The sequence below is a fragment of the Trichoderma evansii genome, assembly GCF_050947405.1.
Source record: "Trichoderma evansii strain SZMC 28006 chromosome Unknown GGI43scaffold_4, whole genome shotgun sequence".
Lineage (NCBI taxonomy): Eukaryota > Fungi > Ascomycota > Sordariomycetes > Hypocreales > Hypocreaceae > Trichoderma > Trichoderma evansii.
The window spans coordinates 261,197-274,707 of record NW_028145202.1 but is presented as its reverse complement, the minus strand read 5'-3'; the positions used below and the strand labels follow the sequence as shown (position 1 = coordinate 274,707).

Below are 13,511 nucleotides of genomic sequence, written 5' to 3'. Positions count from 1 at the left end.
TGCTAGGAGAAGTTGAAGAATTAAAGGCGTAATGTTATAGAACCTATTCTTTATCGAAGAAACGAAGTAGCCAAAAAGAAAAAAAAAAAAAAAAAAAAGAGCCGGAGAAATAGACCTGATCCTTCATTCATGCGTACAATAAGAACAAAGATATTTGATCTTTGGCTAGACATTACGGCATCTCTATACTAAATAGCTTTTCATTGTAAATCATCAAAACTCATCTAAATTCATCGCGTCATATCATGTCGTTCATCATAATCATCCTTCAAAATTTCCCCCCGAGATACAAAATATTCTCTCTAACATTCTCTTTCAGAAACTCTCTCTCTCCAGTGTAGACGTAAGCTACTGTCGAGGGCCACGCGTTCGGATGAGGCATTGCGAGTTCTATCGTATCCCCTCGTCTAACTCGGTTCGACATCATAATAGCAGCTAATGCTGGTAACTGTGCTCGCGCATATTGGACACCTAGATTTTGCTTGTCAGTCTTCATGATATTAATAAAGCCGCCAACGAAACGAGGGACACTTACTCATAGGGACAGAAGTAGCCTTAGGCAAGAATTGCGAGTGCTTGAGAAATGGAGGCATGTCCGTTTTTTCAGTTTTCACAACAACATCGCTATCATCATCGGCTATCTCTGAATCCACCGGAGATTGCGGTTCCAAGTCTTCGTCAGATAGCTCCAGTCTAGATAGTAATACCTCATGATCGAAGTTACTCGACTGGGGAGAAGGTATAGGATCTGGTATTGTAGCTCTCAAGTCGTCCAGGTCAAATTCGCGCTTCAGGCCAATGGGTACGTGAGACTTTGAGCGAATAATGGCACGAACCATGACGCGCTTAGACAATGACGATGCCGAAGACGGCTCTTCTGACCACGATCTGATTTCTCTACGTGGCCGTCTGAGCTGTAGTGGCTTGACCAGGAAATCCGCTTCTTCTTGGCGACCAAATACCTTGTGACCTTGTTCCCAGAGCGAGTGTCGATGCTGTTGAATCTGCTGAAGTTGCATATACGTAGATCGACTGACGGTTCCATAGGTAGGCATAGACCGTCTACGGCTGGCTGGTAGAGCATACGATACACGACGGGCCTTAGCTGTACTTTGTTGAAACGTCTCGCCATGCCCCGTGGACATTTGCCGAGGTCTTATAGCATGCGCCTCAACGACAGCAGGCCAAACGTTTGTGTGTGGCGAGACCTCAGACAAAGGGGTTGGGCAAACCTGCCTCGATATCCAAATTGTACCAAGTGGAGTTGTCACTCTAGAGACATCAGACATGACCTCGGGAACGCTGAGATTCCGTCTCATGGGGCTGGCGCCGGAGTTTATCACATCCTGTGCGCAGCCGATTGAGTTGATTCTTGAGCGACTTATCCCACTATAAGGAATGGATAGCCGGTTTGAGAATCTGTGGCATCGATCTGGGAAGCTTGCAGTGTCGGTCTTGATGGGTGCGATGACAGGGCGATGGGCTCGGCGGCTCCGTGTAGACGACATGGCGAAGGTATAATATGTCTATCTGGGTATGCGTTGAATCGCATGTAAATAAAAGATGTACGGGCCAGATACAACTGAGTGCAAGGCTTGTCTCTGGTGGTCTTTAATATAGGAAATCTTTCAGAGTTATATCATGCATACTGATTCAAAATTAAGGTTAGAATCATGAATGTACATGCATGTTCAATGTTTGTTGCGATATCACGATCCTTTGACGCTGCAACAACGCCACGGTTGATTGATTGCGCTGCGTTCACTCCTTTACCATTGCCACTACATTTTTTTTTCTTTCTCTCTCATATCTGTTCAGATTTTTTTCCTTTTTTTAAGGGGCGTGTATCACAAAGGCCAACCCGCGGTTGGTGATGGCGATGCGGCCACTTGTGACAAAGGCGTGCGCATTGTTAGTGGTCTAAGTTTACTCTGGGCAACAAGTAGCACAAAGAAAAAGGTTTCTGCAGGAGAGACAAGTGCCAACTTGATTGCGCAGCATGAAAGCACTTTCAAACCGACCTCTTTTTTATTTCTTTTTCTTTTTTTAGGGTTGAAGGAAGACGTTCAAGCCATGGCCTGAACATGCTGAGGACAGCAATGCACTCACTCCCATGCTTAATCCTGGTCCCGCGTGCACGTGATGGCCCATACTGAGCGAGAATTGTCCACGAAGCGCAAAATGATTGGCTTATACGACCGAGGCCTTTCAACGTCAAGTCGACAACGCAGCAAAGCATCAAAGAAAGAGAGTCAACGCTTGGACGCGCCGTTGGAAACACCCTCAGAATACTCTTTTCTTTTTTCTCTTTTCTTTAAGCTTCATTGTCATTTAGCTATCATGCGATAGGCTGTTGAATTTCACCCCCTGAACTACTAATTCGTAATATCAATATGGCGAGCTACAAGCAGCGCAAAGAGGACTTCGTGTCCGGTTTGACGGGAGGCTCAGTCTCTGAAATCAGCTTTGTGACGGCTGTAGCGCCCGTAAGTCGAGCTTTCATTCCGTGGCGTTTTATTTCAGGCCAAACGCTAATCTACGGGCACAGGCGGCCATGATGCTGTGGTCTGTTCTTCAGGCACGGCAATCCTTCTTCAGGCCCTACACGGCTATCGGCTTTGTCGTCGACTTCACACTCACTGTCGGCACTTTCTTGTTGGCCACCACTCTTTACGCAAGCTCACCCATGTTGCTGAATCTGCTTCTGCTTGCACCGGCTCTTTTGATATGGTTTTTGCCTTCTACCACTGGAGGGCCAAAGAAGAAGCCGAGGCTTCCTCCAAATGCCCAGTCCAAGACCTCCTCAGAACCTCCTCCCGTCTTGAGCATTAAGCCCTTTCTCACAACTTATCGCGGATACATGATGATCACCACTTGCGTTGCCATCTTGGCGGTGGATTTCCGCCTCTTTCCGCGACGCTTCGCCAAAGTCGAGACTTGGGGCACGTCCCTGATGGACATGGGTGTTGGCTCTTTTGTCTTCTCCGCCGGTATCGTGGCGGCTCGTCCGGTCCTCAAAGAGAGAGCCACGGGCCGTCGAACTTCACTTTCTGTGCGTTTGCTACAGTCATTCCGCCATTCCATCCCTCTGCTGGTCCTGGGATTCATTCGCCTTTTGAGCGTCAAAGGACTCGAATATGCCGAACACGTGTCAGAGTATGGAGTTCATTGGAATTTTTTCTTCACATTGGGCCTCCTTCCTCCCTTTGTGGCAATCTTCCAGTCCCTTTTTGATGTCATTCCGTCGCATGCAGCATTGGCTCTGCTTGTCGTGGGCACATACCAGGTTGTCCTTGAGAGCACGGATCTCAAAGGATTCATTCTCACCGCCCCTAGGGTAGATCTCCTCTCTAAGAACCGAGAGGGTGTCTTTAGCTTCATTGGCTATCTTTCCATCTTCTTGGCAGGACAGGACCTCGGCAAATTTGTTATTCCACGGAGCATCACATCAAGCAGTAATTCAACAGCGGGTATGCAAAGAAATACTCTAATCATGACTATAGCTGTTTGGGCCATCATTTGGACCGGGTTATACACTGTTACCACTAGCTACAACTATGGGTTTGCCTTGACGGTCTCGCGCCGGTTGGCCAACCTACCCTATGTTCTCTGGGTCGCGGCATTCAACTCGTGGCAGATTCTGGCTTTCTGCGTCATCGACACCATCTTCTTTCCTGCATTTTATAACGCAGCGGATGCCCTATCGGAGAAAGAAGCCTATGGAGTGGCCACGAGCTATGTTTTGAAAGCGTACAATCGCAATGGCCTGGCAGTGTTTCTCATTGCTAATCTGCTGACGGGCTTTGTTAACATGGCTATTCCAACCTTGGATGCCAGCCCGGGCCAGACTATGATGATTCTGATGGCCTACGCAGGTACTGTTACGGGGTTCGCGGTTCTGCTTGATATGTACGATATATCGATCAAGTTGTAGAGGAATATTGAAGGAAGAGTCTATCAATTAAGGGCTCCAATATGCGATCCACAAGGACTGCAGTGGTCGTACGACTCACATGTCAGGGTCTGCTGTCAGCCTACTTTATCCAACGGGTCGAAAGCATCACTTTGACTTTTCAACTCTAATACTTAGTGTCTACCCTAGGTGCATACAGCACCAGAACAGGCATCTGAGACACAACAAGGGAGGCTTCTCGTCTACATTGGGCAATCGACTAAACATCATGTCGATACTCCGATTGGATGAGAGCGCCTGAAGGAAGCCGAAGCTTTTCATGCAAGACACCACTCGGATGTTGAGTTTCTAGACTTGGCGCGCTAAGAAGATTTGGACGGGTATCTAGTATCTAATCAGGCGATCTTATTCGTGTGCACAGATGCTAATCGACGATTTAATATCATGGGTTGGCGATTATCCTAGCTGCAGAATTACTAGTACTAGTAGAAAGTATAAATGCATAGCGATTGATTACCCCTTGATCCTTGGTGTAGTGTGAGTTGCAGGTGACTTGAGGATTGAAGGCTAAGATGAAGCTATTTTAACTCGTCCAAGCCAAGTCGCTCATTTCCGGCATCAATGCGATCAGCAAGCGCTTCTGTTAGCCACAAACAATGCGGTGGATCTGCGAAATGATGCCAGGATGGGCCCTTCAAACGTCTCCTACTCCATAGCAAACACGATATGCTTTTGTGCCCTGTGGCAGCACGTGCCAATAATAGCAGCGCAAGTAACACCTAGTGCTTCGTACCTTGCTCTATACAGGACGCAAGGGAAAGAGAGTGCACGGAGAATTTGTTTCATCGACATTAATGGGATCGAAACAATGTTTGCGATATGCAGATGGGGAAATTGGGGATGTGCCACACGGGTTTCACTTTTGGTGAGCCTGTCTCGGGTTCGTTCATAAAAGGGCTTAAAAGCGGGGGCATTATCTCGTATGTTGTGACCCGACCCGTCTGCGAGTGAGAGAACAAGAAGAGCCAGGGGAGAGAAGGAAAAAAACAAGAAAACCAAAATAGAGTAGCTTGTAATATGGTCCTCATCGTTTGTACTGCAAAACAAGAACTAAAACACATTGAGCAGGTGCTGTTTGCAATGTGGTGTGTTGCGCTGCGAAAGGGTTGGGCGGATAATGAAAAGGAGGTTTCAATGCTGGGGACGTTAAATAAACAAAAAGAAAAAGGGTGCAAAATAACCTTTTCTTGTCTGACAATCCAGGCGTAGATGATATGTGCTGGAGTATCGAGTATTACAGTATACGTAAACGATGCCGACTTGCCTAATTGGATGTTATGCGCTGTTATGCGAGCCATACGAGGATGTTTGGACTTGTTGCTGCTAGATCAGGCTCGTCAACTGAGACATTTGCAACATCGGCGAAGCTTCTGACCTTCGGTGTATGGCTGGCATCAATACTTGCTGTAGAGTAGCAATAGGAGTCGGATACACGTGGGTTTACTAGCAGTAGTTGAATTACTCGCAGAACTATTTAGTCTATTAGTTGCCTAGCGATGGAGCATGGAGAAGAGCTATGGGGCAACCAGCTAGGTGAGGATTCGGTTTAAAATACTGCTTAGATGCTAGCATTGATGAGGTCACCTCGGTGGGAGCATCATATGATTTCCGCGTCCCATTGTCTTTAGTGCCAGCACCAGCCAGTTCCAACATGTACGAAGCGGTAATCTTGCTACCAGGTGGTATCCAATTACTTATTTCAGCAGGGCTGCTTGCGCTGTATGGCTTGAAAAGCGCGCAGCATCGCAATCTCACAGCCGGGATCGAGATTACTAGTGCTCTGACTAGCCGCCCGCATTTCTGCACTCTGTTCGTGCTGGGGTAGCGGCGAAGGAAGCCCGCACGACGGCCGCGAGCGACGGCGGATGCGCGATCGAAATTTGAAATTTGAAGCTCCAGCAGCTAGAGCTTCTAGTGTCGTAATATTAAAGGCGGTGGCACCTGTATTTCGCCGCCGTAATTCCAATTTTTGAATTGGTGAATTATTGTAATTGCATTATTGTGATTTCAATGAGCTCCTCTCGCCCTCGACATCGCAATTGAATTGCAAATCTGCCCAAGCGAACGAGTTCCCTTTTTTGTTTGTGTCTAATTATAATGTGCAAAAGAAGTTCGTATGGATCCCCACGGCTGCGCTACGGGCCTCTCCCTTGCGCCCAGGCCAAGTCCAAGCGGGCTTGTTTGCGGCGTCACCGAAGAAGAGCTACCATCCAGCCTCGTCTATGGTACATGTAGATGGAGCACCAGGAGGGGAGGGAGCGGCAAGCCAAGGGACAAGCAGGCGGCAGTATTTTGGCGTGTGTTGACGACATGTTCTCGTATGGATGACGATGAGATTGAGTTTGGCCAATGTCTTGATGCTCTTGTACTTGTAGGCGCCTCTATTGACCGATCATTCCGGTATTTGCCCCAATGGCTACTCATTCACTCATTATATCGACGCTACTCACACCTGTCAAGCACAGGCGTCAATGGATGACATTCAATGACATATGAAGAGAATGTGCATGCACATGCACACAACGAACCTGGCCTGGGTTCATTCAGTGTTTGCAGCTACAGTACAGGGTTCTGCCGTTGCTTGGGTGAGAGCTAATTTGGAGGGGATTTTGCACCGTGACGCTCCCACGCCGTCCGTCAGTCATGCATGCTGCGCTGCTTGTAATATAAATAAATATCCGGCTCGTACAAGTACTACGGCTTGCATGCAGGAACGACGTGGACCCCTGGATCTAGCGCGTTTCGGCTGCGAGAACTGCGCAGCGGCAGATACCTCGAGATTCGCGGACAGGCGCGCATGGCGGCAGGTACTCGCAGTCGCGATGTCGACCGACCTCGATGGTAGCATTTGCAGAGTACAGCGCACGCATGCATGCCCCGTGCATGTGCTCAGGTACCAGGCCCAGGTTCGGGTCCAGGGCCAGGGCCACACGGAGCCACTACAGGCGGCGTAGCGCTGGAAGCTCCGCTAGAAGGGCTCCACTGAGGCTGCCGCGCTGCGCTTCTCATCTCATGCTGCAGCCATCAATTTCAATTTCGCCAGAGCTGGCCCTTGAGCCCTTGGCGGTGCTCGCGATTTGGCAGCAGCACTCCAATCTCGCCCGTGTACTGTTTTGCCTCCATTGTAGTGTATTATATTGTGTGTATCATATGGATCATACGTGTAGATAGATGCTCCGTAATGCTTGGTCTGACCTGTGGCACCAAAGATTACATACATGCAACTTTACTGTGCGTGGGCTTTTTTTAGAGTCTGGTAGCTCGCCGTGTACCTGCCTCGCCCTTGCGCCAGGCAATCTGTACCTCGCGCAGCAACAGTGGCAAAGACGTCAAGTGCTCAGCTCAGCTCAGCTCAGCAAAGCAGCTGCTGAGGCTTCCGCTAACGAGCACCGCAAGCCGTTGAAAACCTTCTTCGCAGCCCTGCAGCGCCTCGTCTTCCCGTCTTCAACTGTCTGCATCTGCGTCTACTTCAACCTCGTCGGCCTGCCGGGTCGCGCTGAGACGAACCAGCACTCGGCTGGCATATTGGAGGACGAAAGAGGCACCCAATCCGAGCGCATCCCGCCCTACTGCTGCCGCTACTCTGCACAACCCTGTCAGCTCCTCCCAGCGGCCGGCCTCTGGCAACCCCCTGGGGCCCTGCGCGCGTCCACCCGGGCCTGCCCACTCAGGGGACGCAGTTTTCTGCCATCTGCTGGACGACGACGCTTCGTCTGTGAAACAACCAAGGACAGAAAAAAAACAAGCCCGTGTTCCCTGTGGTCGACCATGAAATACTAGTGCTGTGCTGAATTGGCTTGTTGGTGCTGTTCAAAGAAGGACCTGAATCTTGTCTTTGGTCGCCCTTGGCTTCGCCAACACACGGCACACACACCACCTCGTTTGATTAGCAGCCCGTCTGACTGTTGTGACCCATTTCCCTCTCTCATCCTCCTCTCTAATACACCACCAAGACACGCTACTCGTGCTTTGCTGCTTCGGAGCCTTAACCATCCGCTGCGCGCTCCCGCAAGAAAGTCTACGTGCCGTTGCTCCTGTTTTTCGACTGCCGAGTCGATACGCCATCGAGTTTGATATCAGAGCCGGACAATCACATTGATCCTCTCGCATAACGCACTTGGGGACACTCGAAGCAGGCTATTTTCTTCTAGAGCTGCGCTCGCCGAGTCCGCCCAAGTCCGTCGATTGACCTTAGTGGGCCGGCAATCATCCCGTAGCAACGCGGAAGCATGTCGTCGGCTGCTCTCCAGACGGCCCCTCCTCACCAGCCAACCGCGTTGTCGTCTTCTCTGCCTTCACCTTCCAACCGCCAGTTCGCGCAGCCGCAATCTTCCCCCAATCGGGAAATCCACAATGCCCAGCAGAGCGCCTCAACACCACCATCGTCAAGGCGTCCTCCCTCTTCCAAGTCCAGTGGCCCCGGCGCCTCTGTCCCATCAGACTCCAGTGCTCCCGTGAGCTCTCGCATTCCCACCAGCGCGACTCGTGCGGCCGACCAACACTCCAGGACTGACCGCCTGTCGTCCGCGCCTATCGCCCCTCCACGAACTTCATCCAACAATCCCGACGCCAGCCAGGGACGCAGCGAAAAGATGAATTCACCACGCCGTGTGCAGACTGACGGCTCACGGATCGCCTCTCGTGTTGACACAAATGGCGCCGCCGACCATGCCCGGAGCAAGAGGGCTCAGGGCTACCACACGCCGCAGGATTCGGCCGCAGCCCAGGCGGTGCCCAGCGTTCGAAGTGGTGGCCATACCGCCGAAGCTCCTTCTTCCATCCCCATCCCCGTCCGTACTCATCAGACAGCAACAAACTCTAAGCCATCGCGCGAGGCAAGCGAAAACCTGTACCGGGTCATTTCCAACGGCGAAGAAGCGACTGGACGAGGAAACTACCAGAACGCATCTCACGACGTCGATCCCGCCGCGCCACCTCCTGTTGTCTCCATGAATGCGGGCACCGAGGAACGACGCGGCACTCGAAGCCGCCATGACCACGGTCGCAACAACAAGGCGACTACCAAGTTTGGCGATTTCATTTTAGGAAACACCATTGGTGAAGGTGAATTTGGCAAGGTGAAGCTTGGCTGGAAGCAGGATAGCAGCGTGCAAGTGAGTATTGATTCTATTTCTATTGATTTCCCCATGCCCCCAAGTGCGGACGAGATTTGAGGGTGAGAGTAGCAGTGAGGGAGAGATTGGAGAGGGGGCCTATTATTGGAAAACTAGTAATGCTGACAGACACAGGTTGCCATTAAACTCATCAAAAGAGATACCGTTGGCCACAACCCATCTCGGCTGGCCAAGATTAAGCGCGAAGTCACTATTCTCCGCGGCATTCACCACCCAAATATTGTGCGATTGATAGACATGGTTGAAACCGATAGATACATTGGTATTATTCTCGAATATGCATCTGGAGGCGAGCTCTTTGACTACATTTTGAACCACCGTTATTTGAAAGACAACTCAGCACGCCGACTCTTCTCTCAGCTGGTTTCTGGAGTGGGCTACCTCCACAAGAAGGGCATCGTGCACCGTGACCTGAAGCTGGAGAACTTGCTCCTGGACCGCAACCGAAACATCATCATCACTGATTTTGGCTTTGCCAATACGTTTGACTCCCACGATGAGCTGACTGAGGAAGAAGAGCTGAATCTATCGGATCGCGACTTCGTCAAGCGACTAGGTCTCGACAAGATCAAGTCTAATGGCATGCGCAAGGGTGATCTGATGCAGACCAGCTGTGGAAGTCCCTGCTATGCCGCACCAGAGCTCGTCGTGAGCGATTCGTTGTATACCGGAAGGAAAGTCGATGTGTGGAGCTGTGGTGTCATCTTGGTGAGTAACATGCTATTTTCTCCATCTATCCTTTTCTTCTTTTCTCTTCAACCAGGTAGCTAATGAAAAAAAAAAATAGTATGCCATGCTCGCCGGCTATCTTCCTTTCGACGATGATCCTGCTAACCCCGAAGGCGATAACATCAACCTTCTTTACAAGTACATCGTTACGACACCACTGACATTCCCCGAATACGTGACACCACATGCACGAGATCTATTACGGCGAATTCTGGTGCCTAACCCGAGAAAGCGAGCCGATTTGTTTGAGGTGGCGCGCCATAGCTGGTTGAGCGAATACGCTCACGTTGTCGAGTTCATTACCAGCTCGACCACTTCTCCATCCGAGGTCCAGAGCGTCAGCGCCACAGGCTCTGACTATGCCGAGGCCCCCATGGTTACGAGAAGCGCTTCTGTCCGCGAAGCACCAAAGCAGAAGACTCCACAGCCGACTGCTGTCGGTGGCCTGGCGAAGGCGCACGGCAAGATCGATTCTCCCCCCGAAACTACCCAGCGCACTCCCAAAGACGCCAAACGCCGCACTGTCCAGGTCGAGTACGTCGCGCCCGTCACTCAGACACAGCGTGGCGGCCTTGAGCCAGAAGCTGCCAGGCACCAGTCTCGACCAACTTCTCGACATCACCAGGAGACGGAAGATTTGTCGGTGGATGACAGGCACGTCTCACACTCACGACCGCAGTCAAAGAGAGGACCAGCTACAGCGGCGCAAACGACCGGAGCGCCTCAGCCGACACGGCCGTCGCGAGATGTTCGTGCGGCCTCCGACAACACATATTCCATCAGCATCCCTGCGGCGAATAACAACCGACCCCGTACTGGCAATTCTAGAGAGTCTGCTACTTCTCTTGGCCTGCAGTCTGGAGGCAATTATGGCCAGCCCGCTCCCCCTGCCATTGCAGACACTAATGTTCAAGGCCGCATCCAACAACCTTCCAATGCTGAGGAGGATGCCATTGAGAGAACCAACACAAACGTGCCCCCCAAATTTGCGCGGATGTCAGGCTTTCATGAGCCTAAGAGCAGTGATGGAAAGGGACACAAGAGGTCCAATACGATAGGAGATATTGGCTCGAAGCTTTTGGGCCGTAGCGGATCCATGTTTGGACGCAAGGGCAAGAAGGCCGAACAACCAATGGAAAAATCCAAGAAGTATCCTCCTATCAGCATGGCTAATTCTGGAATGGTAGCACAAACGGGAGCAGAGGAAACCCAGTCACGACGGTCGATAGACTCGAAGGCGTCACGCCGATCCTTTACTCTTGGGCTTGGAAAGAAGAGGAGCGGCAGCATCAATGGCTCTCAAGACTCGATTGTCGACAAAAAAGAGCGCCGACGATTTTCGCTTCTCCCGGCATCCTTCTCCCTCAAATCATTTAATCCCCCCAAGGACTATAGCGCCCCTCCCTCTGAGTATCAGTCTCAGCAAGACCTACCTATCCAAAACCCTCGCACTGCTGACCTTGGCCGGAGCGTCACATCCCACGGAGGCAGCACACCTTTCTTTGACAATGCATACGACGGCCAGCCATTAGATACGGCCGTATCTCACCCGACCCAAAACAACAACCTGGCCCCGGCGGATGCTGCTAGGCGACCTAATGCAATCCCTCCATACTTGCAACAAGGCACCCATCTCAACAGTGCATCCGATACTTCAGTAGACCTGCGTCCACCTCCTGGCGCAAGGCAGGGGCCGTATCAATATGGATACACTCAATCCGAAGGCTTTGATGGACGGGGAATCAATTCCAGTAGGGGAGTGTTACAGAAGCCTCACAAACGCTTTGTGGATGCCTACGACCAGGGAGAGTACCGAGGCCATGAGGGAAGCAGTGGAGCTGCCAAGCGTGTCATGGACTTTTTCCGAAGACGAGGCAAAGCTAGGGGAGGAGACGAACGATAACGGTTCGCCTGACAAGGGCATAAAGCTAAGAATTAATAATGATTTCGCACCGGCCCAGATCCAAAAGTTACTGCCACGTCTTTTTTGAGGGCCTCGGCTCCTTGGATCGATCGGATGCGTTTAGTGGCCTTGTTATTGTCTTATATATTTCTTTTCTGAGCAGGAGGACATCGCCAAATTTTTGTCAACATCAAGTTGTAATCATCAAAGCGCGCAAAGCAGATATCATTCGGCCAATTTAATATTCCCCGTTGACGAAAACCAGCCAACGTAGCAGCTCTCCATCTTTACAGGGGCCTACTGCTGGGGAAGTTGGCATGCCTTGTTTGGCAATTTTCTTTTATTTTTCTTTTTTATTTCCTCGCCTTTCCTTTGTATTGTATTTCATTTAGCATGATCTTGCAAATCGTATATTGCGCTCATGTGGAGGCTGTTATGAACAAAATTACACACAAAGAAAAACACCTCGACTAGATCTGGTTGTGGGATATTCGTGATGTGGTATATCAGAACGCCCAAGGTACTATTTACCTACTTATTTATTGTTTTCTATCTTTTTTTTTTTTTCAAGCTTAGTAGAAAGTTTGAACCAGTATGTTGGGGCTATTGTTCGGTATACCTGAATCGGTGTGTACACTTGTATTTGTTTTCTTTTCTTGTTCTTTTTTCTTGTGTTGGGCATTTTGGCAGGGCAAATTGAGCGGAGTCTATGAGGTGACAAAGATGCGCATATAAGGGATGGGGTGAAGGGGAAGAAAGAGTTTTGTGATTTGTTTTATTTCTTTTCGTTTGAAAGGAGCAGAAAGAAGAATATATATGAGGAGTATTTTCGCGCGCGAGATGAATTATTTTTGAGTTTCGTATTGTGTGATGACTATTTGTAAGAGATTCGGTTTGTAAGATATTTATTTTTTCCCTTATTACTATAGATAATTCTCTAATCTCAACTTTTTTTCACACGACTAAAGTCTTGTATCGGATAGAGATGCCGTGAACTCATTTTCCGGTGAAACTGTGCCAGGTCTAATGCATGTCTGGTATCATGTACAGACAAGTTTCTTTTGTTGCCGTATATAGCAATTGCATTTGACGGATAACTGATGCCGAGTCTCTGTTTCACTACGTCTGTGTACTGAGAATGAACACCGAAAAGCTGCATTCCTTGGCCAGACTCATCAGCTCACGCTTCGTTTCACGGAGTTTTTGTCTGACCGACGCTGAGCACAAACTACGTCATTAGTGTGGCCTTGTACTCGATAAAAAAAAATCCAGGGGTCCTTCCTAGACCGGAAATACGCGATTATACGGGGATTTGCCATGTATTGGAAATTATCAAAGGCTACATCCGAAGCAAAGATTCACCGAGAAGTGCGAAATACGCGTTGACACCGGCACAAAAAACGTCATACACGTGGTATGGCGAGTGTGGCTGATGCTGTGACACTGATGTGTGTATTGTGGCGAAGCTATGGTGCGTGGATAGTGGGGGAGGCAAGGAGGCTTAGCTCGGATTTTTTGCTACAAAGAGCTTTTTCGCTTTCGGAACGAGGCTCGCATGAGATTTCCCACTTTGGGACTGGGATTCGAGCTTTGGGCGGTGGATGTCTGGGTGTTTCTTTACGCGTTGGGAGGAATTTTGCAATCTTTTTTGCTTTGTTCTTTTTTGTTACTTTGTTCTTTTTTTGCCATTGATGGGTGGTGAAGGCCTTCTTTGGCAAGTTGAAGTACCTACTATTTTATGTATGCGCTCGTATGCGTATTAATATACACG

At 49.8% G+C, this 13,511-nt stretch overlaps 6 protein-coding genes across 6 annotated transcripts; 4 read left to right on the top strand and 2 right to left on the bottom strand.

Annotated features, from left to right (window-relative positions):
* Window positions 1-150: 150 nt before the first annotated feature.
* GGI43DRAFT_397494 (uncharacterized protein) lies at window positions 151-2,071 on the bottom strand. The gene is made up of 2 exons (XM_083205117.1): window positions 536-2,071; window positions 151-471 (listed from the first exon to the last, which is right to left on the bottom strand). Exons 1-2 carry the CDS (start codon window positions 1,506-1,508, stop codon window positions 269-271), a joined length of 1,176 nt encoding a protein of 391 aa, XP_083063092.1. The 5' UTR covers window positions 1,509-2,071; the 3' UTR covers window positions 151-268.
* A 142-nt stretch (window positions 2,072-2,213) lies between these two features.
* Window positions 2,214-4,438, top strand: GGI43DRAFT_397493 (glucosaminyl-phosphotidylinositol O-acyltransferase). The gene is made up of 2 exons (XM_083205116.1): window positions 2,214-2,486; window positions 2,549-4,438. The coding sequence occupies exons 1-2, from the start codon at window positions 2,394-2,396 to the stop codon at window positions 3,932-3,934; spliced, it is 1,479 nt and encodes a 492-aa protein (XP_083063091.1). The 5' UTR covers window positions 2,214-2,393; the 3' UTR covers window positions 3,935-4,438.
* Window positions 4,439-5,564, bottom strand: GGI43DRAFT_397492 (uncharacterized protein). The gene has a single exon (XM_083205115.1). It carries the CDS (start codon window positions 5,269-5,271, stop codon window positions 4,765-4,767), a length of 507 nt encoding a protein of 168 aa, XP_083063090.1. The 5' UTR covers window positions 5,272-5,564; the 3' UTR covers window positions 4,439-4,764.
* A 568-nt stretch (window positions 5,565-6,132) lies between these two features.
* Window positions 6,133-7,036, top strand: GGI43DRAFT_282486 (uncharacterized protein). Its single transcript, XM_083201242.1, has one exon. It carries the CDS (start codon window positions 6,466-6,468, stop codon window positions 6,925-6,927), a length of 462 nt encoding a protein of 153 aa, XP_083063089.1. The 5' UTR covers window positions 6,133-6,465; the 3' UTR covers window positions 6,928-7,036.
* GGI43DRAFT_282487 (uncharacterized protein) lies at window positions 7,037-7,978 on the top strand. The gene has a single exon (XM_083201243.1). It carries the CDS (start codon window positions 7,145-7,147, stop codon window positions 7,751-7,753), a length of 609 nt encoding a protein of 202 aa, XP_083063088.1. The 5' UTR covers window positions 7,037-7,144; the 3' UTR covers window positions 7,754-7,978.
* On the top strand, window positions 7,979-12,212 carry GGI43DRAFT_282500 (uncharacterized protein). The gene is made up of 3 exons (XM_083201244.1): window positions 7,979-9,087; window positions 9,223-9,816; window positions 9,896-12,212. Exons 1-3 carry the CDS (start codon window positions 8,203-8,205, stop codon window positions 11,738-11,740), a joined length of 3,324 nt encoding a protein of 1,107 aa, XP_083063087.1. The 5' UTR covers window positions 7,979-8,202; the 3' UTR covers window positions 11,741-12,212.
* The last annotated feature ends 1,299 nt before the right edge of the window (window positions 12,213-13,511 follow it).

Bases quoted from the DNA above. Each gene is read 5' to 3' on its own strand.
- GGI43DRAFT_282500 (XM_083201244.1), top strand. From the start codon at position 8,203: ATGTCGTCGGCTGCTCTCCAGACGGCCCCTCCTCACCAGCCAACCGCG. The intron at 9,088-9,222 runs GTGAGTATTGAT...TGACAGACACAG, and splicing joins AGCAGGATAGCAGCGTGCAA to GTTGCCATTAAACTCATCAA. The intron at 9,817-9,895 runs GTGAGTAACATG...AAAAAAAAATAG, and splicing joins GGAGCTGTGGTGTCATCTTG to TATGCCATGCTCGCCGGCTA.
- GGI43DRAFT_397493 (XM_083205116.1), top strand. From the start codon at position 2,394: ATGGCGAGCTACAAGCAGCGCAAAGAGGACTTCGTGTCCGGTTTGACG. The intron at 2,487-2,548 runs GTAAGTCGAGCT...CTACGGGCACAG, and splicing joins TTGTGACGGCTGTAGCGCCC to GCGGCCATGATGCTGTGGTC.
- GGI43DRAFT_397494 (XM_083205117.1), bottom strand. From the start codon at position 1,508: ATGTCGTCTACACGGAGCCGCCGAGCCCATCGCCCTGTCATCGCACCC. The intron at 472-535 runs GTAAGTGTCCCT...AGCAAAATCTAG, and splicing joins GGCTACTTCTGTCCCTATGA to GTGTCCAATATGCGCGAGCA.
- GGI43DRAFT_397492 (XM_083205115.1), bottom strand. From the start codon at position 5,271: ATGGCTCGCATAACAGCGCATAACATCCAATTAGGCAAGTCGGCATCG.
- GGI43DRAFT_282486 (XM_083201242.1), top strand. From the start codon at position 6,466: ATGAAGAGAATGTGCATGCACATGCACACAACGAACCTGGCCTGGGTT.
- GGI43DRAFT_282487 (XM_083201243.1), top strand. From the start codon at position 7,145: ATGCTCCGTAATGCTTGGTCTGACCTGTGGCACCAAAGATTACATACA.